This window comes from Elaeis guineensis, chromosome 13, assembly GCF_000442705.2.
Source record: "Elaeis guineensis isolate ETL-2024a chromosome 13, EG11, whole genome shotgun sequence".
Lineage (NCBI taxonomy): Eukaryota > Viridiplantae > Streptophyta > Magnoliopsida > Arecales > Arecaceae > Elaeis > Elaeis guineensis.
The window spans coordinates 62493840-62520403 of record NC_026005.2 but is presented as its reverse complement, the minus strand read 5'-3'; the positions used below and the strand labels follow the sequence as shown (position 1 = coordinate 62520403).

The 26564-nt window shown below is 35.3% G+C and overlaps 1 protein-coding gene across 1 annotated transcript; it reads right to left on the bottom strand.

Annotated features, from left to right (window-relative positions):
- Positions 1-1133: 1133 nt before the first annotated feature.
- Positions 1134-26336, bottom strand: LOC105060678 (uncharacterized). The gene is made up of 4 exons (XM_010944474.4): positions 26144-26336; positions 25816-25918; positions 25646-25693; positions 1134-1395 (listed from the first exon to the last, which is right to left on the bottom strand). The coding sequence occupies exons 1-3, from the start codon at positions 26248-26250 to the stop codon at positions 25679-25681; spliced, it is 225 nt and encodes a 74-aa protein (XP_010942776.1). The 5' UTR covers positions 26251-26336; the 3' UTR covers positions 1134-1395; positions 25646-25678.
- Between the last annotated feature and the right edge of the window lie 228 nt (positions 26337-26564).

Sequence of the window (26564 nt, the reverse complement as noted above, 5' to 3'; positions counted from 1 at the left end):
GGTGGTTTGGTTTTATCGCATGTTCTATTTTCAGATAATGATGTTCTTTATTCCAAGTATGGGCAGCTGGGTCGCCAGGCTAATTGATCCTCTCACAGTCTCACAACCATGGAGCTTCAAGGTCTGTCAATTGGGTTGGATGCGGACAGTTTTGGATGTTGCTTTACATCTGTTTCTTCATTGTCAAATCTAAAACATTTAAGCATCATATTGCCAGAATGTGGGCTGTTTTAATTCTTGTATGTTGTCCCGGTCCAGATTGGATATGCCTACATTTTGGCCTCCTTCCTTTTGGTTGTAAATTGTTGGTCAGGCTCCTTGTTTAGGTTAGGTTCGTACATGCTTTGTGTTGTATCTTTAATGACTTTGTATTATCTTTTATATTCTGTTATAATGAAGCTGCAGCTTCTCTTCTTACCCAAACACAAAAAAAAAAAACTCCCACAGCTCCAGCTTCCATTGGCTTGGAAGCAGGAGGGGAGAAGGCACAATGAGGTCCAAACTACTTGGTCCACTCTACCAGGGGGACACAGAGTTCCACTTACCTCTAGCCCTGAGACTCATCCAACAGTATGATTCAACTAAAGCATCTCAATAAGCATGAACTGTGGAATGCCAAAATAGGTTTACTGGGTATTTAGATCTTAGTTGCAAAGGGGTAGTCGTTTATAGAATATCAAATGCTTAGAGCACCTAAAAAATACTTGGTTTGACAGATTAGAATTGCACATGAATTTGTTCTTCTATATGTACTCAATGACATATCTAAACTATAATTATACTTCATAAGTGAATTGCTATCACATAAATATTCTAGTGTAGTATGCAATGTGTCGTGTTATCTGTGAGACTGGTATTCGAACTAATTAGATCCTTACTTAGAAAGATGGATGACAATAGATATTTTTATTTTATTAAGAATGGGATTGTGGAGCCCTGAAGGCATAAGTGATATAACAAGTTATAATGTTAACAAAAATGAGAGTCCATTGTGCACAGATACCTTGAAAACATTTTTTTCCTTTTTCACCGTAGAAACTCACTGAACTACGTACCAAGTAGAGATGCCAATATATCCACAAAGTAAGAATGAAAATTCACTTGTGACAATAGGTTTCTACTGAGAAGAAAGATGAAAGCCAAGTGCAGTTCCAGATATATTTATGGTCATATAATGGGTATTTACAGGACAATCCCATCCTGCTTACACTTAACTTTCTCTATGGATACATAATTACTGTTTACTGCTTCAAGAAAAAAACAGAGACAGACATTTTATTATCCCCAAACAAACAAACATCTGCGCATTAAGTTGCCCTGTGAATTTGCTTGGAGGATTTGTTCTTTTGCTGAGAGCAGAATACAATCCACAATCAAATCACAAATATTCTTTACCTGAGCAGGAAAATGATGAGGTCAAGACAACGAACCACAAAATTCAAACAATAGACTTCAGTTCAATGTGTTAATTTCTAATAGCAAGTTCTATCATTTCATAATTTTGAAGAGAAGAGGATCACAATGTACGAGACAAAGGAACCCACATCCACTATTCATAACATATCATGATTTTGTATGATTGTCATTACGAGCATTATGATGACCAAATAACATTATGGGCATTATGAATATGTTATGACAATTATACAGGGGTTGTATAAAAAATGTTATTACACAGGTAAATAAATAAAATAGCACAATGAAAAATATTTTATCAATCTTTATATAAATAAAAATATCAAGGTTAAATTAACATTGTTTTGAAACAAATGATTTCATTAAATGACACTGTCATTTCTCTGTTATAATCCACCATTTTCTGTTATAATGGTTAAAAACAAAAGTTATATCACGATAATGAAATCATTTGAAAATAAATTCTCTGAAAACTTTTAGACAAATAATAGTCCTTTGTAATGTTAAAATGGCTGACACGAGTTAGTAAAAGGGTATTCATTTTTCAAAAGCTAGTGCTGAATAAAACACGCCATCAAAGAGCAACTTTCCAAGATAATCTCTACATTAAATAAATACATATTACTCCATTGTCATAAACCATAAATTTCTAATAATGAGAAAGCTCATAACTGACAAGCCTTACCAAGATATTCAGAGTTGAGTAAATGAATACTGAGCTGCCATCAGTTGGTCTAGTTTCCATTAGGGGTGGAAATAGGCTAGACGGCCTGGCCTGCTGTCGGCCTGGCTTGTTTATCTAAATAAGCCAGGCATAGGCTTTTAAAAAGGCCTGTTTAAATAAATAGGCCAGGCCTAAAATTTCAAAGCCTGGTCTGAAAGCTTGCAGACCGGCTTGTATAAATATTTTATATATATATAATTTAATAAAAAAAATTTATTAATATGTATAATTAATTAATTATTGAGATACTATTTTCTACTTTTCATTTGGTTCAAGTTATATTCTCTATAATTTGAGGCCTGTTAGAGACAGAAAATTATTGGGCTAGGCTTGTTGGCCTATTTAAAGTCCTTAATGTTTATAGACTTTTAAATAGGCTTTCAGGTTAGGCCAGACTTTTTTATTTTGCAAAATAGGTTAGGCCGAGCCTCATTTTAAGCCTGAACCAGTCCAAAAGGCCAGGCTCAGACTAGTATTTTACAATACAGGCCTGGCCTATTTAAGCCAAAGTCTGGCCTGATCTGACCTATTTCCACCCCTAGTCTCCATATTAGTTTAGAAAGCACCACTTCCCATGCCATTTTAGTACCTACCATCTCCATAGACTCATCTAGCTAAAACTATATCTCCTGTTCCCTGAGTTAACTCTTGGCTTCGATGCATGAAAAAATCTAGATCAAGCCTTTATTACCCCTTGGTGGCTACTCTATCTGCTGCCACCAGGCTTCTTGAATGCATTCATTTCTACATTTGTTCTTTGCACACATTGTTCTTATTATCTTTGGAAGACATTGTTTTTATGCTATGAAAGTGTATAATTATCAAACAAATGAGTGCCATTCAGCCATCTTAGCATCAATTTTTCCTTCAACATCCAAATACAAAACATTAGTACAACAATCAAATCATGGACCCAGTGCACCATTTCATTCCGGAAGAATTGTTCAAATGTTAGCCAAAGGGAGACATGCAACCTCTATTATTGGTCTATCCACAAACTTGACTTAAAGGAGCAGTTTTCATTAATAGAAGACCCAAAACCTCTTCTGAAAGTCCTATATCACGTATATCAGGATGTAGATAAGTTTCCATATATGTGATGATTGTCATGCAAATTCTGTTTTCTGAGCATTACCCTTAAAGCTTACATCTATCTTTATTTTGTCATTATACTAAGTTAATATTTAAAGACCCCTAATCAAGGTCTGCGGAACCGGTACCGGTGGCCGGATCGGCCGGACGACGGTATGGTTCGGCACGTCTCCATTCCGTTCCGAACCGAGACGAACCGACGAAGGAAAATGAAGCCGAATCGAAGAAGAAAAAGAGAGAAAGAGAGAGAAATAGAAAGACAGGGAGGAAGAAAAAAAAGGGAGAGAGAACATCAGAGGGGCCGTCGGAGAGCCTCCGGCAGACCGCCGTGGCCCACAGGTGGCGTTTACAGCCCCTGCGGCTCCACGACGTGAAACAGAGGTGATCCGCCCCTGTTTCTATTTTTTTTTAAAAAAAATATTTTTTTAAAATGAAGCTGGCACTGGGTTTGTTGGCATCACTTAAGTGAAGCTAGCAAACCCCATGCCGATTTCATTTTAAAAAAATATTTTTTTAAAAAAAATGGGAAACAGGGGTGGATCGCCCTTGTTTCACGCCGCGGAGCCGCAGGAGGCGTTTACGCAGCTCGACGGCCACGACAGCCCGTCGGAGGCCCTCCGACGGCCCTTCCGACAGACCTCCCTCACTCTTTTTCTTCCTCTCTCTTTCTCTTCCTCTCTTTTCTTTGTTTTCTCTCTTTTCTTCCACGGCACCGGCATGTGCCGTTTTCCATGCTGGAACCGTCTCGGTTCTCCATCGGGACGGTTCGGCATGCCCCGTACCGAGCGGTTCGACTCAGTACGGCATTCTTTGCCCCTAATACTTGTTCAAAGGTTCTAATTTTTTGCCCGTCTCATATGCTTTTCTATGTCTCAGCATGATGCTCTCTACATTTGTGGTTTGACCCTAAACAAATTACTCAATTGGAGTGTCAAACTACTGCATTCAGAGCAGGTGAAAGAAAGAAAAAGATCTAAGCCTCATCTTTTTAGCACATATATATGTTATTGGTTTCAGACCATTTGGTAACGCATGAAAATCCGATTGCCTCAAATTGGGATTTCACACTATTTTTTAGCTCTAAGACATGATTTCTTTTGAATTACCACTCAACTGGAGATTGTAGAGATTGTCATGTTTGTGTATGTAAATGGGGACTGAAACTTCATTGAAAGGAATATTTCAAGGGTAAGTTGCACAATAAACTAATTACTTTTTGATCCAATGAGTTCCTTCAACTAAAGCAATGGGCTTGATGTATCGAGTAACAAAGCTGCTTCAGTTTCTCAGGACATTCAGAGTAAATGTTTGTCATATGTAAAAAATAGAAGAGATCATAGAATGCTGTACCGAATCGAACCATCCGGTACGTGGCGTATCGAACCAGATCGACGGCCAGCCAATCCGATTTGGGCCTATTTTTCGAAAAATCCATCGAATCGGATGGTTCGGCACGATTCGACATCGAACCGAACCGTATCGACAGCATATGGGGGGTGGGGGTGTGGGTATTGTGGTGGGACCTGGGCTGTCAATTATTGGCAGTCGGGCTTCCTTTTCTTAGTGAAAGCTGAGAGGATCTCTTAGAACTCCCGAGAGACACGTTCTCAGACTTTTGACGATACGAAGGATCGAAAACTTCCAAAAAAATTAGAAAAAAGAAAAAAAAATTCTCAAATTGCAGCACTTCTTCAAGGAGATGACGATTTTCAATCGGGTGTCACACATGGATCCTTTCATTGATGTGGACGTATACAGGGAGGAGATCTTAAGATCAGATGTCGCACGGTTTGCTACCAACTACATAACACTTGATAGTCTTTTTTCAGAAGAAAACAGTCTTACGTCAGATGTTTGTCAATACCGAGTGACAGAAGAGCAGATATGCGAGGGTCGGTACTGATGGAAGTCATGTGAAAAATTTGATGACGAGTCAGTCATTCTGATAGCAGATTGAGAAGATAGTGAAGGCTATTAAGCCATTATACGAGGTACTTCACGTCGTGAATAGTGAAAGATACCTCCAAATGAGCTTCTTATATTACATGATGGAGAGGAAAAATAAACAGATCAATGAAAATGATCCAAAGCATGCTCAGAAATTCATTAACATCATTGAGCGTCGTTGGGACTATCAGATGGATAGGGATTTACATCTAGTCGGTAAGCACGAATTCAAAAATATTTTAAAATATTTTTTTCTTATACTTGTAAAAGTATAATTAATCAATTATGAAATTTATCTGTAGCTTACTATTTGAATCTGAGATTCCAGTATACCATTTCTGAGATAGATATGGATAGCAAGCTTCTTGTTGCTCTCCGTGATATGATATATAAGATAGTGCCCGATCCAGAAATTGTATTTTTGTATCTGCAAGAGATATGTTAGTTTCAAACAGATGTAATTATTCAACTGAATTCAATCTGTAATCAATAATATATTTATAAATTTAATAAATATATTTTTTATAGATGAAATAATTTAGAAATGGGTTAGACAACTTTGGAGTCCCATCAGCTGTCGTAAGCAAAAAGAAAATGAATCCAGATAAATTACATATCAATAATGAGCAATATAGATTGACATCACATGCCTAATAATATCATGAAATTTGATATGTAATTTTGCTTTTGTAGCTGAATGGTGGATTCATTTTGGAATGTCCATAAAATATTTGAGAGACATGGCTGTCCGTATTCTTTTCCAGATGGTCTCTGCCAGTGGCTATGAGCGCAATTGATCAACTTTCATCTTTATCCACAGCAAACAGAGAAATCATTTGATACAAAAATATCTCAACGATCTTGTATATGTTCACTATAATATGAGATTGAGACTAAAACGCGTTAAAAAAGAAGTACAGCTGAAGTACACTGATCCGACATTAGATGATTATGCTGACAAAAACGACGATCCGATCATCGGATGGCTTGCAGATCAGCAGCAGGAGCCAGAGCTTGATGAACCGGGATCCTCTCCACGACCAGCCAATGTGGTAGCTAAAGAGATCAAGATGGATCCAGGGCAATGGGCAAAAAAAAATTCCACATAAGATTCCAACTGATCAGTCACAGTCTGAGGGGACACAGATGAGTCATTCATCACATGACTCGATGTCCAATACATTATCACAGAGGTTTGAGCAAGAAATATTTAGACGAGGTTGATCAGCAACAAGACATCCATCCTCTCAATCATAAGAAACTCAGTCACAAAGGGGCACAAGGGGAGGAAAAGGAAAGACAGTTACACATGCACCACTCTTGAGAGTACAGGAGCTAGCTGACTCAGATTCGGAGATCAAGAAGAGTAGTCATGATGGTACTAGTAGTAGTAGTCATAGATCTGATGATTAAGAAGAAACTGAAGGATAGAAGATCACTGTTTATGAGACAGCCACAAGGTGATATTCGATTCACCGATAAGTCTCAGTTTACATATGCCACACAAGATAGGGATCATGAGGAGCCAATTTTATATAAACGATGGGCTCTTAGAGGTCGTCTAGCATACGATGCAGCTGCAGACGATCTTGCACGTGGAGTAGGATTCATAGATGTATCTAGATCATCCTCGTATTATGGATTCTATTATTTGCAGCTATTTTATGATCCATACGGATATGATGCATCCAAGGTATCATCTTCCAGTGGTTACTACCTTATGCAACCTGAAGCATCTTATGGATCAGATTTTGCTATCGACATATTTGGATGAGCTCCTTCACAGTCATACCATCATCTCGAAAATATCTCTCAGAGTCAGAATTTGAGTGAGAAATCTGAGATGTCTTACAATCCAGAGATGATGCCTTATGGGATGAATATTCAGGAGTATAGTACTTGATTAGAGGGACGGATTGATATTCCTCCAGACTATGTCGATGATCCAGATATCTACAAGTGTCACAGACATTCGATGAGATATTAGATGCAGAGCAGCTCTCGAGGTTAGTATATCATTCTTTGTGCTTGGTATTTTAAAAGTTTAAATATATTTTAATGCATATTTATACTTTTTTTAAAATTTTAGGATGATAGAGTTGTAATATAATATAAATAAATATATATTTAAAATTTTGGATCAAAATTCTCTATACCACTATCGAACTTAAAAATTAAACTCAAATATGTCAATAATATATAATATAATATAATTTTAGGTTTATAATTATGAATTAATAACCTAAAAATCCAAAAAAAATAAAATTAAAAAAAAATTATACCAGTATCGAATCGGTACGTCAAAGCATACCGTGTATCCGTACGGTACGGTATCGGTACTGTACCGTACCGACCCGACGCCAATATGGGTATTAGTACCGGTACAGCGATCCTTGGAAGAGACTTTCTTGGAAATGTCAAGCAATACTCAATGACAAGTTCGCTTATCCACAAAGCAAAGTGTTATATATAACATAGATTCCTGAAAAAATTACTTTGGAAGTGGCAAATAACAAAATTAAAGCTATACCCATGAAAAATATTAAATTAAGGTGCTGATCCAAATAATGTTAGAGGATTAAAATTGATGTTTAAAGCTTAGCATTCAAATGATCACTACATGTTCTACCAATATAACTTTTAAACAACATTAAATGATTTATGCCATAAGATTCCTTTCACCAAGTTATATAGAAAACCATTGTGAAGCAAACTAGAATGAGATTGAGCCTACGACATGGAATATTCATGGAGGAATATATATTTAACTTACCAGCATAATCATGAAACAGGCACTGCGGCAGTTATAAGACAAGGATTACAACTCTTGAGAACTCACAAGTCAGATACATATCACAAGGGAAAAAAGAAATGTCGGGTTTGAATATATGAAAACAGACCCTCTTCTTTGAGAAATATCCAATCATCAACTAGTCAACTGCTGGTCCCTCCCTCACAAATTTGGATATTATAGTTAAAATTTCATACAACTTAGCACACAAAGTATAGTGGTGAAACTGGTATGGATAATATCCGTCTGAATCCATTTTCGTATCAACATCAATCTGGATATAGATAGAAATTTGAGGATCCGACTAATATCCGTATCCGTATCCATATCCGTCAAAGCAAAATAGATATGGATATGGATAGACAACTATCCATATCCGAATATCCAAATCTACTTGTAATCCTATATAATTTTATATAGTATTTATTAATTTTTAAGAAAAATATACAACCATATAAACATGCTATTAACTAAATTTATCATCTATTTGATAATATCTTTGATTCTATAGTCATAAAGTTTAATTATCCAACTTATATTGGTAATCATGTCCATCCTTTCAGTATCCAAACTGTATCCACATCTATTTAAAACAAATATGGATATGAATTTTTGCATCCGAATAATATTCATATCCGTATATGAATATCAAAGTTTAACACAAAATTTACAATAAGTATGTGCTTACAAGTACTTTTCAAGAAAATATTCAAGAATTAATGTTGGATTACCAGCTGCTAGTCCAGAGTATAATCCCGGGGAAAATACACCTTGAATCATTACCTAAATGCCTTTATATGGATAAGTGTAGAAAGGGTGATAGAGAGTCTAGAGCAAAAGAGTGAAGTTCTCTTCTCACTTTTCTTTTTTAAACCACCATGAAAAAACTTCTCATATATTCAAAATGGGTGATGTTCTCACGTTCATAAAACTGAAAGGTAGTCTCTCATTTTTTGTGGGAGACCAACTCCCTTACAATTCAAATTCCATCTCCCACTCGCACATGGTGGGCTCAACTTTGTCCCCACATAAATATGTATCACTCTATATTACTCATATATCCATATATTCATACTTGACAAATAGATTGTGCGACCAGCAAGCATATTAAAGTCTTTATAGCTATTCACCTATTAGAGATAAATAACAGCTCGAATCCTAAACAAAAAATATCTTGCTGTACCCCAGACTCCTTTTGTTACATCGATCTCAACATCTCTAGTCCCTCAAAATAAATTTTAATATATATAAGAGCATGCTAGACCATGGACACTACTTATATCCACAATTATGTCTCAGATTTTTATAATTGACATAATTGGTCGACCGGTGAATATAAGGATGTAGACAAAATAGTCTTTCTTTTCAACTTGAATCCCTCAATTTCAATTTAGTAGCTTTCCCAGATATGCTTCGTTAGACCGTATTATCATGGTCACTGGTTGCATACTAAAGTAGCTTCCACTAAATTGAAAAATCAAGAAATAATTAAAGTCCTAAGGGTACTATTAGTGGTTATATAAACCTCAAGGATCTCACACAGTGAAGAAGCAGGGATTCATTCTCTCACTAATCCTTTTGGTCATCTAATCATCTTAGCACATGTGGTATGAATCACGTGCTACGATATTAATTCTTTTTCATAAAAGAGTGTATGTCTTATAGTATCGAAGATACCGTACAGACTTGAGTTCAGACACACCGCAGTGCCCAACCTGAGTCCTTCAAATGTCCTTTCTTTCTTGACAATTAAGAACTCATCTCTGGCTTCTAAACAGATTAAGTAGATGGTAGAGATGTCTACCTTGGTTACAATATTATTATTATTTTTAAAAGTATTGAAGTAACCTCATCTTGACTTCTTTGTCAAGGTGACAATTGTTTTGAGCTCAAATTTCAATTTAGGGTTCACATTAGTTTAAAACTGTCTCATCTCTACACGTCTTAAAATAAACGTCAAAGGCGATTACCCATGTGAGAAGGCCAATCTCAATCCGTCGACATGCTTTCATAATATATGCCTAACACATGATTATTATATATGTACTTTTCTTATCAAATATGAAACTTATCCATAGTAATCTCAGACATCTTGTTAAACAAACATCATCCATTAAACAATAAGAAGATACAAACAAGGTCATATGAACAAATCATACTTCAAAAAATATATCATATCCTTCTTAATCCAAGAGATCTTACATGCTCAACAAATACATCTCTAGCAATTGGTTTGATGAGCAGATCTGCTATCATTTGACGTGTCGGAATGTATTGCAAAGTCACCTCTTTCTATGCTCCAATGCCTCTCATAAAGTTGTACTTGATATCAATATGTTTAGTTTTACTGTGATACTTGAGGTCCTTCGTAAAGGCGATGACTGCTTGACTATCACAATGTATAGTCACTGGACTCTCACTATTACTCAAGAATCTCAAATATTTAAGAAATCTGTTCAACCAGATGACTTTCTGCACTGTTGTTGAACAAGCCACAAATTTGACTTCCATCATGGATAATGTTATACAAGTTTGCTTCATGCTACTCCAAGAGATGGCACTATTATTGAGCAAGAATACATAACATGAAATGGATTTACATTCATCTGGATCTCCACCCCAATCAGCATCTATAAATCTCTTTAGACATAAGTCATTTTCATGATAGCAAAGGGAATAATTCACAGTGCCTTTCAAATATCTCTAGATCCTCTTGATAGCCTTCCAATGATTTGATCCTGGATTAGACTGATATCGGCTGACTAAAATCACTGCATAACATATGTCAGGCCTTGTACATATCATAGTATATATAAGGCTCCCAACTACACTAGAATATGGTACTTTGGCCATTCGATCTCTTTCTTCTGGAGTCTTTGGACACATCTTAAGGCTTAAGCCTTCACCTTTTGCTATATGAGTATCAATTGGGTTGCAATTTTCTATATGAAAATGCTCAAGAAGTTTTTTTATATACGTTTTTTGTGACAAAGCCACAAGATTTCTTGAACGATCTCTATGAATTTTTACACCAAGCATATAGCTTGCTTCACCCATATCCTTTATTTCAAAATTTAAAGACAACCATTGATAAGTGCATAAATTTATCCATAGAAGCATTAATTTATGGATCAAATTATTTTTATTCTTTTAAAATTGATGCTTCTTCGTGTATTTTACAAAAAATGGGTGCACTAACATGAAGAGCACGATTTGCAGGTTTAAAGGGATCAAACGGAATAAAAAATAGAGTTAAAACAGAATTAAAATCAAGACCGAAAATCCATCGAATCAATTCATAAGCTGGTGGACCATCATAGACCACTTGGTCCATAAGAAGCTTGGTGGACCATGTAAGGTGCTGAAGGTTGGACGCATGAAATTTGAATTCATGCGGGATAGAGAAATGATATGGACCATGTGGAAATAAGGTGCTGGAGGTTGGACGCATGAAATTCGAATTCATGCGGCACAAGGAAATGATGGGCTTTTGCGCGCGAGATGCTATGCTTCATCTGGTACACCAAAAAAATAAAAAAATCAGCAATGCAGAATGGATGCGGATATGCGGCAGGGACGCGCGACGGAGAGAGACACATTTTTAAAATTTTAAAATAAAGCAACCACCCTTATCTTTCCTATTTAACCAACTATCTATCCATCTGTCCGTCTTTTACAAGTAAAATCCTAACCATTCATCTATCCTCCTTTTAATCCCAAATCTAAAAATCATAAAATTCTCTTCCCTTCTCACACCTATGAATAAAGCCTAATACTTCTACTCTGAAGGATATCTCTCTTCACACCATTATTCTTGTAGGGGGTCTGTGTGACAGACAGGTATACCCACTTTTTAAATTTTTTAGCCAACTTGTTCCCACTTTCTTCCATCCTTCCAACACACAAAAAGGAGAGTCAGCCAGAGAGAGGTCGGCCCCAAGCCAAGAGAGGGAGAGAAGTCAGATTCTGTAAGAGGTTTATTTTATTTTTTTTATTCCAACTCCAAGCCTTGTTAATGGCTTAGAAGTTAAAAATATTGTATCAAAATTTTTATTCAGCAATAAATTAATTTTTTTTCTATTTTTATAATTTTAATTTCTGCAATAGAATAATTTAAATTTCTACATCTTTTAATTCTGTAATTTTTAATTTTCATAAGTTAAATTCCAGCAAGTAGAATAAGATTTTTTTTTTTTAGACTTTAAATCAACTATGTCTGGCTAAGCAATCCTTCTGGGGTTTGCGATAAAGCTAGACCATGAATAGAAGCCTTCTCCTTTGAATTTCTCTTTTCGAATTTTTAATTTTTAGAGTCCTCCCTTTATCTCTCTTGTCAAGTGACATGATGGGCTATCGTTGGATCAGAATTTCTTCATAGTCCATGCTTGATTCGGTGCAAGAGGGGATGATTGGTAGAAGGCTCACAAATTTTTAAACCCTTTCCTCTCTTTTCGTGTGGAAACTTTGATGGGTTATAGTTAGGTCAGAATCCCTTCATAGTCCATACTTGGGTAACACCAGAGAAAAAGAGAAAGAAATTTTTTTTTAATTAAGATAAAAGCAAAATACTTGATGGACCATAGTTGAGTTAAATCTCTTCATGATCCACGCTTGCTCATATTTTACACCTTAATCAAGGGATATTATAAGAGAAACTATAGGAAAGCTCTCTAATTCATTGGTCTAGTGAATTCAAAATCCCTAAATCTTTTAGATTATGTCTTTATAATTAATTAATTTACTGTTTTAATTATTAGTAATCCAACAAACAATCTCTCCTTTTTTTTTTAAAGCTCGTCTGAGCAAGTATTTGAATACACTTTTAAACCAAATTTCTCGTGGAATCGATCCGTACTCGTTGGACGTGCTACATTACACACCGTGCGCTTACGATAAATTTAAGACACATCAAGTTTTTGATGCCGTTGTCGAAGAATTTGGCATGTTTAAATTATCTTTCAAATTCTTGTTCTTCGTGCTTTTAATTTTAGTTTTAGTAATTCTTTTCTGTCCTCCTTTAGTTATTTTAGTCAAATCAAAATCTGTCCTGACATAAGATTGCCCTAGCGTAACAGGAAGTTACGTTGTATGGTTGTCCTAGGATAGATTTTGATTTACATTAAAAAAAAAAATATCTTTAATTCTTAGATTTCTCTTTTAATTACTACTTTACTTTCTTAGTTGATTTTCTACCTTTAATATAAATTAGATTTCTCACATTATATTTAGATTGCTTAAGTTTTATTTTCTTATTAGCTAATTTAATTTTTTTTAGTTGAACCTCTTCATTTCTTTCATAACTCACTAATGTATTCAAAACTTAACATTTACTTTGGTTTCTATAATTAGATTAACATAAAAAAGAAGAAAAATACTAATCACATAAGATTTAACTAATATAAAAAAACACCTAAATTTTAAAAGCATTCCACTTTATTTGGTCATCTTTCTTTCTTTGCATTGTATTTTCATAATATAGCTTAAAGGCATCACCCATTAATCGGATAAGGTAAGAATTTGATCATCCTTCCTTAGCCCACAAATCACTTCCTTGCATCTAAATAACTTAACTCTTAAATAAAATTGATTAGATGCCAGTCCTAGAGACATCTGAGCTAATTAGGACAAAAAAACTCAAGAGTTGGATCGGGTTCAAGTTGGTTAGCCTGTCGGTGTCTAAAAAAGTGGTTTAGGATCTATGTTCCGAAGAAATGTAGTTATTTAATTAGGTCTGTTACGAAAGCATGAAGAACCTCCCACCAATCTTATACTTATCTAGCTGATTTGGTTAGCCGATTTTGAACTTAGAGTACTCGAAGGCAACTTTAGCAGTTAGAAGCTGTCTAGAGTTAGGAGAACGTTAGTTAGGATTCCTCTTCTTTTCTCTTCTTTTCTTTTGATTGAAAACTTGATTGAAAACAACAAAAAAAATCCAAAAAATATAAAAAAAGTGCTTTCTCCACTTCCTTCATGAAGAAAGGTGTCGGATCGACTAGTAAGAATTGATTTGATTCCTGTTTCAAATCCAATAACTTCTGCAATGGGAGAACCTAATCAGCCCCAAACCTTTAAAGATTTATGTTATCCAGTCGGTTCCGTCCAACCTTCTTGCATTAGGTTGCCCCAACTCACGGCAAATAATTTTGAAATTAAACCTCAAATTATCAATATGCTTTCGAAATTCATGAGAATAGAGGATGCATATATCTTCATTAGAGAGTTTGAAGAGGTTTGTGCAACCATGAAATTGTAACAACTGTCAGAGGACGAGGTTAAGCTAAGACTGATCAATTTTGCCCTTAAGGACATGCTAAAAAGTGGCTCTATAGTCTTCCAAACCAATCTGTCACAATCTGGGAGTGCTTTGTAAGAGTGTTCCTAAAGAAATTTTTTCCTCATCACAAAATAGCTAGCATTAGGAATGAGATAAATCAATTTTAACAACTAGCTGGCGAATCATTCTGAAAATACTTCAACCGCTTTAAGAACCTCTTGACCCAATGCCCATACCATGAAATCAAGATCTGGAGGCTATGCCAGATAATTTATGAAGTGATAGATTCAAATTCCAGAACCATGCTAGAGTCTATGTGCCAGGGTCAATTCATATATAAGGAAGCCACCGAAGTCTGGCAATTTCTAAAAGACCTAGCTGAGAAAAATTTACAATGAAAGATAACTAGAAAACCTGAGAGACCAACACCTTCAAGAGGTGGAATACACCAAATTCAGACCTCCATAGCTGCAGAGGCCAAAATTGCAATCTTAGCACGTAGGTTAGAGGTCTTAGAGCTACAGAGACCAGCCAGTGTGAATCAAGTTTCTGCACCCATGTGCAATGCATGTAGTACACCCGACCATATCCTTGAGGAATGCCCCTTCTTGATGAACACAATAGAGAATGGATGTGCACAGATAAATGTCATATACCAGAAATCAGTGAACAACCCCTATGCACCCACATATAACCCAGGATAGAGAAATCATGCAAACTTCTCATGGTCACAGAACCCAACTGTAGGCAGTCCTAGCTTCAATCAGCAAAATTCAAAGCCTAATCCTGTGATAAACAACCCACCAGGCTTCAATAATAATAAGAAGAAACTTAGTTCTCTAGAGAAAAGTATAGAAATCTTGACCAAATCCAATACTGACACTAATACCACACTGAGCAATTTCATGCAAACGACGGGCCAACTCATAAATACTAACACCTAGGCCATTGTCCGTTTAGAAATGCAGATGGGTCAGCTAGCCTCTGCTATGAGTGAGCAAGAATGAAGTAGGTTACCTAGCCAACCTAAACCAAATCCAATAAACCAAAATGGTCCACGATCTCAATAAGAAAACCAAATCAACCATGTGAATACTATTCACACCTTAAGATCTGAAAAATAATTGGACAATAAAGTTGGTACATCTGATGATAGAGAGAACTCATCTGCTGAGTCACCTTATGAACAATCCACCTTACAAACTCAAGCTCCTGAAACTGATAGTACACCAAGCCTAGAACCCATAATTCTTATAGCTTCTTTTTCAAATCGACTAAGGTCCAATAAAAAATCAGAACATTTGAATAAAAAATATTCCTCTTCTAGACATGATTAAACAAGTTCCGACATATGATAGATTTTTAAAAGACCTTTGTATCAAGAAAAGAACTACCAATGTACCCAAGAGAGTATTTTTAGCAGCAAGTATGAGCTCGTACTTGTCCAGTCATGTGCCAATAAAATATAAGGATCCAGGATCTTCGATAATTTTATGTGATATTGGAGGAACCCACGTTGAGAAAGCCTTGCTGGATTTAGGGGCTAGTGTAGATATTCTTTCGTTTTTAGTTTATAAGCAACTAGGATTAGAAGAACTTCTACCAACAAAGATCACGTTACAATTAACAGATAAATCTCTTAAGATCTCTAAGGAAATGATAAAAAATATTTTAATCAAGATTGACAATTTTATCTTTCCTGTTGACTTCATCATTTTAGAGACCAAACCAGTTACGAATCCCAAGGGTCATATCCCAGTTATTTTAGAAAGACCATTCTTAGCTACTGCGAATGCTGAAATCAACTGCCGGAATAAACTTATGAAGCTATCTTTTGGGAACATGACCATTGAACTGAATATATTCAATCTAGAACAAAAATCCACCCAGCATGCTAATGTAAATATAATTCAAGAGAAAATTTATGAACCTATTGACATTAGCGATGAGGAAGTCGACTTCAAGTCTAGTTTCTGGCCAATTAATGAACCTAAGGACATCAATAAAATTCCTCTAGACAATAGGACTAGCCAGAGACAGAGCCTCCAACTGAACCAATTATGGATATGGTTAAACCATCATCCAAACCATCAATAGAGAAGGCACCCAAATTAGAATTGAAACCCCTCCCCGAGCACCTTAAATATGCATATTTAGGTCCAACGAAAACTTTGCCTATAATTATCGCATCTGACCTAAATTCTAAATAAGAGGAGTTGTTAGCAATTTTGAGAGAGAATCATGAAGCAATAGGCTGGATCATGACTGATATTAAGGGAATAAGTCCTTCCATAGTTCAACATAGGATATACCTAGAGGAAAAGGCCAAACCAACTAAAGATGCTCAGAAAAGACTTAACCCAGCCATGAAGGATGTAGTCAAAAAAAAAATCTTAAAGCTACTTGATAATGGAATCATCTACCCCATCTCTAATAGCTCGTCGGTAAGCCTTGTACAAATGGTACCCAAAAAGTCTAGGATAACAGTGATCCAGAATGAAGCAAATGAATTTATCTCAACTAGGACCCAAATGGGGTGGAGGGTCTGTATAGACTATAGAAAACTGAATACTACGACAAGAAAAGATTAATTTTCATTATCGTTTATTGACCAAATATTAGAGAAATTAATCGGACAAGAGTTCTACTATTTTTTTTATGGATACTCCGACTATAATTAGATCCCTATAGCCCTCGAAGATCAGGAAAAGACTACATTCACTTATCTATTTGGAACCTTTGCTTATAGGCGTATGCCCTTTGAATTATGTAATGCACCGACAACCTTCCAGAGATGCATGATCAGCATTTTTTCTGATATGGTTGAACGATTTCTGAAAATTTTTATGGATGACCTTTCCATCTTTGGTCTTACCTTCTCCGAATCTTAAATCATCTAAAATTAGTCTTAGAAAGATATAAGGAGAAGCACTTGGTTCTTAACTGGAAAAAATGTCAATTCATGGTTAGAGAAGGGATAGTTCTTGGCCATATAGTTTCAAAAAAAAAAATGAAATGGATAAAGCCAAAGTAGACCTGATTGCAAGTCTTCCACCATCCAAATCTGTCAAAAAAATCCGTTCATTTTAAGGACATGCTGGATTCTATAAAAAATTCATTGCCAATTTCAGCAAAGTGGCTCGCCCATTAACAAATCTGTTAGTAAAAAAATCAAATTTGAGTTCACTCCTGAGTGCCTAGAGTCTTTTGAATTTCTTAAAAAAGCACTCATTTCAACTCCCATCATTCATCCTCCTGTCTGGTCTGAACCTTTTGAACTTATGTGTGATACATCTGATCATGCTGTAGATGCAATTTTAGATCAAAGAATTAATAAGCTGTCTAGAGTTATTTACTATATGAGCAAAATCTTAAATGATGCGCAGCTTAATTACACTACCACTGAAAAAGAGTTCCTAGCCGTTGTCTTTGTCTTAAAAAAATTTAGATCCTATTTGGTTGGGTCATACACAATTGTCTATACCGACCACTCAGTCATTAAACATCTCCTAGTAAAGAAAGACGCCAAGACACGCATGATACAATAGATCTTGCTCCTTCAAGAATTTGACCTAAAAATCAGGGACAAAAAAGGAATAGAGAATGCAGTAGCTGATCACTTGTCCCGAATTATAGTCGCACCATCTGGTGAACCACCCATCAATGAATTTTTTCTTGATGAACAGCTCATGTCCGTATCCACTGAACCATGGTATACCGATATTGTCAACTATTTAGCCATTGGTAAAATCCCTTCTTACTGGACCACTCAGGACAAACACAAATTCTTTGTCCAAGTAAAGTATTTCATTTAGGATGATCCATATCTCTTTAAGCAGTGTTCTGACCAAATCATTAGAAAGTGTATCCCGGATAATGAGGTTAGAAGCATTTTATCTTTCTGTCATGATCAAGCTTGTGGTGGTCACTTTGTATCCAAGAAGACAGCTGCTAAAGTCATCCAATGTGGATTTTATTGGTCTAATTTATTTAAGGATGCATATGAGTACTGTAGAAGTTGTACTCAATGTCAACAAATAAGACGAATCACCAAAAGAAACATGATACCTCTCAATCCAATCTTGATGGTTGAAATTTTTTATGTGTGGGGGATCGATTTTATGGATCTATTTCCAAACTCATTTGAAAATGAATACATTTTAATAACTGTTGACTATGTCTCAAAGTGGGTTGAAGATATTTCCTGTAGATTCATAGATAGCAAAGTGGTTATAAAATTTCTGAAAGAAAATATTCTCTCCCATTTTGACACTCCTAAAGTAATCATTAGTGATCGAGGGATACACTTTTGCAACCGACCCTTTGTCATATTAATGAAAAAAATATAATGTCACCCATAAGTTGGCCACACCTTATCACCCTCAAACTAATGGGCAAGTAGAAGTGTCCAACAGATAGATCAAACAAATTCTAGAGAAAACTGTTAATGCCAATAGAAAGGACTGGTTCTTAAAATTAGTTGATGCACTATGGGCATACCGAACTGCCTTCAAGACCAACCTAGGAATATCTCCCTATAGGATTGTATTTGAAAAATCTTCCTACTTGCCTATTGAGCTAGAGCACAAAGCCATGTGGACCATTAAAAATTTAAACATGAAATTAGATGCAGCTGGAAACCACAGAAAGCTTCAAATTAATGAATTAGAAGAACTTAGAAATGAACCTTACGAGAATTATAGGGTGTACAAGGAACGAACCAAAATATTCCATGATCAAGCAATTATGAGAAAATCTTTTACTCCTAAATAAAAAGTTCTCTTGTACAATTCTAGATTACATCTATTTCCTAAAAAGCTTAGGTCTAGATGGATAGGACCATTCTTAGTTAAAAAAGCCTTTCCACATGGAGTTGTAGATTTTGAAAATCTAAGTAATGGTGCTGTGTTTAAAATTAATGATCAAAGATTAAAACCATTCTTAGAACTGCCCAAAGAATCTTTTAATGACACCATGGTTCTCTATGAACCAATTTATCTCGATTAATTTGCTTGCAATATTTTGTCTGGCTTAAAACATCAAACTTAGCGCTTCTGAGAGGCAACCCAATTTTTTTAAACTAATATTTTTTTTATTAAATAAACAGAGATACTAATCTTCGAGCTTCGAATTTTCAAACCAACATCACACCAGATCACCTTCAAAATAAGAACACATATTCACCAGGTGACACCTTTCTTTTTCTTTATTGCATTGCATTTTCTTTTCTCCTCCATTAGAAATAATGATAATTAAGTTGGGGGATAGAAAAAATCTTCTACAAATATTTTTGAAAAATTTTGAAAAATATCTCTTAAAAATATTTGAAATTTAAAAAAAATAAAAAATAAAAAATAAAAACTTTGAATAAAACATGTTCCAAGAAAGAGAATCTTGAGCAAAATAAACTAGGAAAAGAATAATAAGAATTAGAGAGTATTTGCTAATGACTGTAGCGAGTTAAGAAGTAGATTAGTTGGGTAGACTTTTAGCAGCTTAGATCACCTAAAGGCTATTAGCACTTCTAACTCACATGCATACTGATAACGCAAAATAGGTACTGATTGTAAGGTCAACTGAGAATTCAATTATCACTTAAAATTGGTGATTGATATACACTCTAATCAAAAATTTAAATTTGAGAAAAGAGCTATTTGCCTAAAATAAAAGTGCAAAACACAAAGTATATGTGGATTGCCCTAAGCTTAGTAACCAGATCTCTGCACCTAAGTCAAGCGTGAAGGTTCGCGTCAAACGATGAGGGAAAGGTTAGGGTGCTCAGCACTAAACAAAATTAAATTAAAAAAAAAAGAGAAAGAAAAAAAAAGAGAGATAAAGAAGACAGTATGAAAGCTATCTTAAGTTCATGAACTTTATTTGGAGCTGTATAGAAAATTAACCAAAATAAGATGATAAGAGAAGATACATTTGTCTTCTACAAGCCAGCACTCAAATACTAAGTTAGTCATTACACACACAAGTGCTGTAGATCTTTAAATATATCTTAAAAAAAATTTTAATTGTACTAACTACAAAATTTACTTCTAAAGCTCAATATTTAGTTAGTAATACTTGCTAAACTCTTTGACTTTTAATCATAGATCTACTTTTGTAAAGAAAGATCTGAATATATATATATATATATATATATATATATATATATATTGCATTGCTAAGAGACTAGCAATAAATAAGTTGGAGGGTGTGATAAGTGCATAAATTTGTCCATAGAAGCATTAATTTATGGATCAAATTATCTTTATTCTTTTAAAACTGATGCTTCTTCATGTATTTTACAGAAAAGGGGTGCACCAACATGAAGAGCACAATTTACAAGTTTAAAAAGATCAAACGAAATAAAAAATAGAGTTAAAACGGATTTAAAATCAAAACCGAAAATCCATCGAACCAATTCATAAGCTGGTGGTCCACCATGGACCACTTGGTTCATAAGAAGCTTGGTAGACCATGTAAGGTGCTGGAGGTTGGACGCATGAAATTTGAATTCACGTGGGACAGGAAAATGATGTGGACCACGTGGAAATAAGGTGCTAGAGATTGGACGCATGAAATTCGAATTCATGCGGCACAGGGAAATGATGGGCTTTTGCGTGCGAGATGCTATGCTTCGTCTGGACGCATGAAATTCGAATTACAGTTTGAATTTGTTGTTCCTCTGTGAGATAGTGTCCTGCTGATTTCAGCTCTCTAATCATATTCGACATATCTCTCAAATGTTGTTTGACAATATGATTGAGGTATTTTTTATATGTGTCAACCTTGATAGTTAGCTATCTCAGTTTGGTGACAGTAGTGCCCCCAAACTTTCTCTTTAGGACAATCCACATTTCATGAGCAGTAGAATACTGTTGATATTCAGGGACAAAATTATCATCCATTGAGCTAATCAGAATACCACGTGTAGTGGAATCTTTTTTGTTTCCATGCCTGATAAGCTTTCATGTCCTTCCTATGTTGGACAGTATTCCCTTGCTCAGATTCCACCATTACATGGTTGGTAGCCTCTAGTGCTTCTTGTTCCTTCAAAACATACTGAATCTTAAAGTGCCAAATACCATAATTATCTTCAATCAACTTGTCATCTTTGTTTAAGTTAGCAATAATATTCTTTGAAGCCATTCTTAGCACTATAGAGAGACATAATTCAAATCAATGTCCAGTACAACACACATATACTCTACTACTCATGATAATTAAATTAATGATAATTTCACAAAAAGGCACAGAATTGAAAGTTCACAATGTTTCCAATCATCATCCATTATCCTAATGTCCAATTATCATAAATTTAACTTCATAGTGCAAAATATCCACTTGATGCAAAATTTTACAAACAAACAACCATACATATAATATATCACAGAGTTTTAGCATAACAAAAACAAACATGCATAATAGGAGACAAATATTCATTAGGTCCAATACAGCTACAATATTTACAATCATGAGGAATAATACTCATTTAATCATCTTTTGTATGCTTAATTGACTTAAGAACTTCATCCCTAATCCTATCTCCCACTCCTCTTGCCACTCCTCGTGCCATTAGACCACTATTGGTCCTATCAAAAATAGCATGACCATAATATCAGAGCCTGTCACCCATAGATAACATAAAAGTGCGCTTCACTGCACTTGCCAAACGACGATCCAGTTCATTTTTAAGCAACAATTTTAAATCCTTATATGTCTTGTTTATTTCAACATTTTTCCAAAAGTATTTTACACTTCCAAACCAATCTTGTGGTAGAGTTTTTGCAAGCACATTCACTTTCATCTTTTGATATTTTTTGTCAGTATTCAATATCCATTCATATTCATTATCCAGATGGATAATATGCTCAATCAGATCAAATCGGAATCTACCTCCTCCTTTTTATACATGCAAATCAACTTACATTCAAAATTCCTAATTACATGAGGTGTTTTAAGAATTCTTTTGGTTCTCCTTAGGTGTGCCATCTGTACAAAACAAATTTGTACGGACATCAAAGAACTATTTGCAGAAAACACCATATTTAAATCTAAATATATAAAGAATGTAAATATATAAAAGAATTTCAGTAAACATTAGGACATATGAAGTATATAAACAAATTATTATTCTTATTATTATTATATTTTATTTTTTATTTAATCTCACGGGTCATGCTTGCATGCAGATGCACAGCATTAGGCACTGATGCATGCACACCATATGAACGTGCTATATCCAAGCCCAGATGCACACCCCTTTTATACGTGAGCCATCAACCCACCATGACATTAAATTATTTTATTTTATTTTATTTTTTCTTTTTATTATCTGTGGGAAGAGTCCACCACAGTGGCTTGCCACTGGGGCCCTCGCACATCACCAATGCATTGTACTGCAGCACAAGCTTGACGCATCTAAGGCCACGGTCACATGCGATTGCAAACACAACACACTCGAATTGCCTTTTTTTTTATTTCTTCATCTGGACCCACTATCATGTGCGACAGACTCAAGGCACTTGCGGAAAAAAATTCTGACACAGCCAAAGGAGAAAAACAACTTCCGTGAAAGTGGGTTGTACACAAGAGTGTGAACTTTGGTCAACACCTGCAGTCAACCATCACAACAATGATGTGCCAGGCCGTTCGCATGGGTTAACACAATCACGTGATGCACATGATCATCTTCTTCCTTTCATTCATTTCAGATTTGTTTAGATCTGATTTTTAAATTTCTGTATCTCTTGCTATACTTAACCAAAATTTACAAGTAATATACCATTTCAAAGCGTGTAAAAAACTCTACAGATACATGTAAATCTTATTATCTGAAAGTTACTCTACAAAAAAAATAATGATAATCAATTTTCAGGTCATTTAAATAGGATTCTATTTTTCTCTTTACATACTCAATATCATAATCCCAAAATTTTTAGAATTATTTCTTGCTATATAGTGTACATGTGTGTGAAAAAGCATATCACGAAACAGCATGTACACAAAGTTGCTATTATTGAGTGATCAAACTCCTATATGATGAAAATACAAAAAATAAACTTCCAAAAATTCTAACTATAGCATAATCAGTGAGTAGATCAGCCAGAAAACAATGATGCATGGCTCTGATACCATTTGAAAAACAAAGTTTAACATAAAATTTATAATAAGTATGCACTTGCAAGTACTTTTCAAGGAAATATCCCAATAATTGATGTTGGATTACCGGCTACTAGTCCAGAGTATAATCACGGGAAAAATACACCTTGAATCACAATCTAAATGCCTTTATATGGATAAGTGTAGAAAGGGTAAATAGAGAGTCTAAAGCAAAAAGAGAGTGAAGTTCTCTTCTCACTTTTTTTTTTCACCACCATGAAAAAACTTCTTATATATTTAGAATGGGTGATGTTCTCACGTTCATAAAACTGAAAGGTAGTTTCTCCTTTTGGTGGAAAACAAACTTCCTCGCAATTCAAATTCAAACGGATCAGGTTGACCCATCATGGGCGCCCAACCTGGATCCATAAACACTAACAATATATGTATTCATCAAACCAAGCAAATATGGATATGGATATGCTAGTACCTGATCCATATCCAATCTGATTTCAGCCCTAACAAAGTAGCAAGAAAAGGATGTTAGAGTTCATTATGTACAAAAACAGGAAGCACTCTCTGCCTATTAAACCATTTCAAATTCTCTGCCTATTAGGCTGTAACTGTATGTCAGAACAAACAAGCACTTCTATGGACCTACTTATGACAACATTTCAGTATTTGAACAAGCACATGTTAGTTTTGTCTGAAACATGCTAAGTTGGAGTTTCTTCCTTTGTTTTGGTAAGTATTTTATTACATAAAGGGTATATACAGACATCAAAGACCATGAAATACCATACTGCCCTGTATCATCCGGCATGAGGCATATCGTACCATACCGGTCTCGTACCGATATACCATTTTGGAGCATACCAACACTGCTGTACTATAGTAGGATTTTATCGGTACGGGACCCGGTACCGAGATGGAAAATCTTGTCAAAGACCATTCAAGGATAGTTAAAACCCAAAAAATGATGATGAACAAAGCAACACTCAAAAACTGAGGAACCAGATAACAACAAAAAGGACAGTAAACAACTATGTAGAAATCACAACCCACTAAGCTGGAACTTTTTTGTGGGTAAGTATTTTACCATCTGGGATATATAAAAGCATCAAAGACCATTCAAGGATGATTAAAATCCAGAAATGATGATACAAAGCAACACCCAAGAACCCAATGACCACATAACCACAACAAGGATGGTAGAGTTCTATTAATTTTATATGCCAACAGGAAAGAATCATAATGAATGCTTCATCAATAAAATAGATTTATTATTTTTTTATGCCAATAGAAAGAAAAAGATAAAATAAAAAAGGATAAAAAGAAAAAAATTAAAAAAGAATAAAAAAGGATGCAAAGAAATCATCCATTGATTAACTTCAAATTACAATTTCTTGGCGGAGATGGACTGAATCAATCTGAGGAGACAATACTTCAAGTCAAATGGTTACATCTTGTTGCATTCATCACAATGAATGGTTAATTGTCAGCTCAATGATCATCACAACAATCATGATAGAAGATAGGAAATGAAGGAAAAGCATTCCTTCACTTAATATTCCTTAATCTCTATTAATTAAGAGATTACAGCACCAGATTTCAGAATCAATTTTTGCAAATCCTCCCTAACTCCCGTCCTTATTAGGCTGGCTGTCTCTCCTTCCAAGATAAGTCGGTATTATATCTTTATATCTTAAAAAAAGTTGCACAGTTGGTCAGAAGATTTTATAAAGACACGCATCTATCAGCAAGGATGATAAAGGAAAATACTTTTCTAGTCTTGCTCAATCATATTTGTCCTCAAGTTCCTTCTTCTGTCCGCTTTTACTTCTATATTCTTTCATAATTCTCCAAGAAAAAATTGACCACTCACTTGGACATGTCATTTCGAAGCACTTGACAGTGAAGCTGTCTTGCCGAAACCTATCATGTGACATTTTTCCAAATATCAATTTTTATTTCCTATGCTTGACCACTAGATCCTGATTAGTTTCTAGATATATGGGCATTGCATCTTATTACAAATGGCCAAAGATTAGTTTCACTCAAATTCAAATGCTGAAAAACTTGACTAAATCAATAATAACTCCAAATATATAATTGTTGATTAACATTATCAACAGCGCAATGTAAGCAACACTAGCAATTTAAATGAGTGAACCAGAATATGGCAAAATGAAACAAGCATCTTTCTTATTCTCATACATAAGAATTACAGAATATTTATTAACTTTAAAAAAGAATAAATCGTTTGCATCTTTGAACTTCATTCATCAAAATAATCTCATCAACTTACATGGTCATGGTCGATCACCATATAAGCTAGTATTCATCCCATCTGCCACTGCACCCATGAGACACGCCCAAATTTTCAAAAATGAGGGGAATAAACACAAAGAAACGATTTTTACTTCTCTCTGCATTAATTTTAACTGAAAAATTAACGATCTTTAAGATCGAAAACACCTTAAGAACCGGTTCTCCTTTGTTAGAGACATTGGATTGCTTCATTGCTGCCATCTGCTTGATTGCCGCTCTCCCAGCTGCCGACTTCTCAAACTGCTCTTGCCTGCAATTCGCCATTTGTCTCAACGGAACCAATCTAAAAATCGAATAACGGAGAGCCTAATCTACATTCTCATCAAAACAACAAAAAAACTCGATCTTTTTTCCTTTTCGATCAAAGAAAAAGCAAGAAAAAAGCACAGGCTAATGGAGTCTCGATTCTTAACGAAAAATTCCATCTACGAACGAGGATTGGATAAGATTGAGATTGGGGATTGGAATTGCCTGCCTCTTCTGAGCGGCCTCGGCGGCTCGGAGACGGGCTTCTTGGGACTGGATGCGCTCCGCCTCGAGCCTCTCTGCCTTCGAAGGTCCGAAGCACGAGCAGAACGCCATGGCCCGTTCCCTTTCCTTTTTTTCCCTTTCGCGGCCTGTGGGTAATTCTATTTAGATCTTTTGCCGCGGGATATCGGGACACACGAGATATGCTGCGAGTTTGGTTGGCAATGGTGGGACCTGCGCGTTGACTATTTTTGTTGGCCCGCGCGTGGGCTGAGGTCCGACAGCCTAAAAGTCCAATAGACGTGGGTTCACCACTGGAGACCAGAGGTTGGGCTAGGCTAAGACATTTTGACTTTTTGGCTATTGGATTGGTTTAGGCTAGGTATGATTTAACGAAAGATGGACAGATTAGTTTTATTGACCATGGG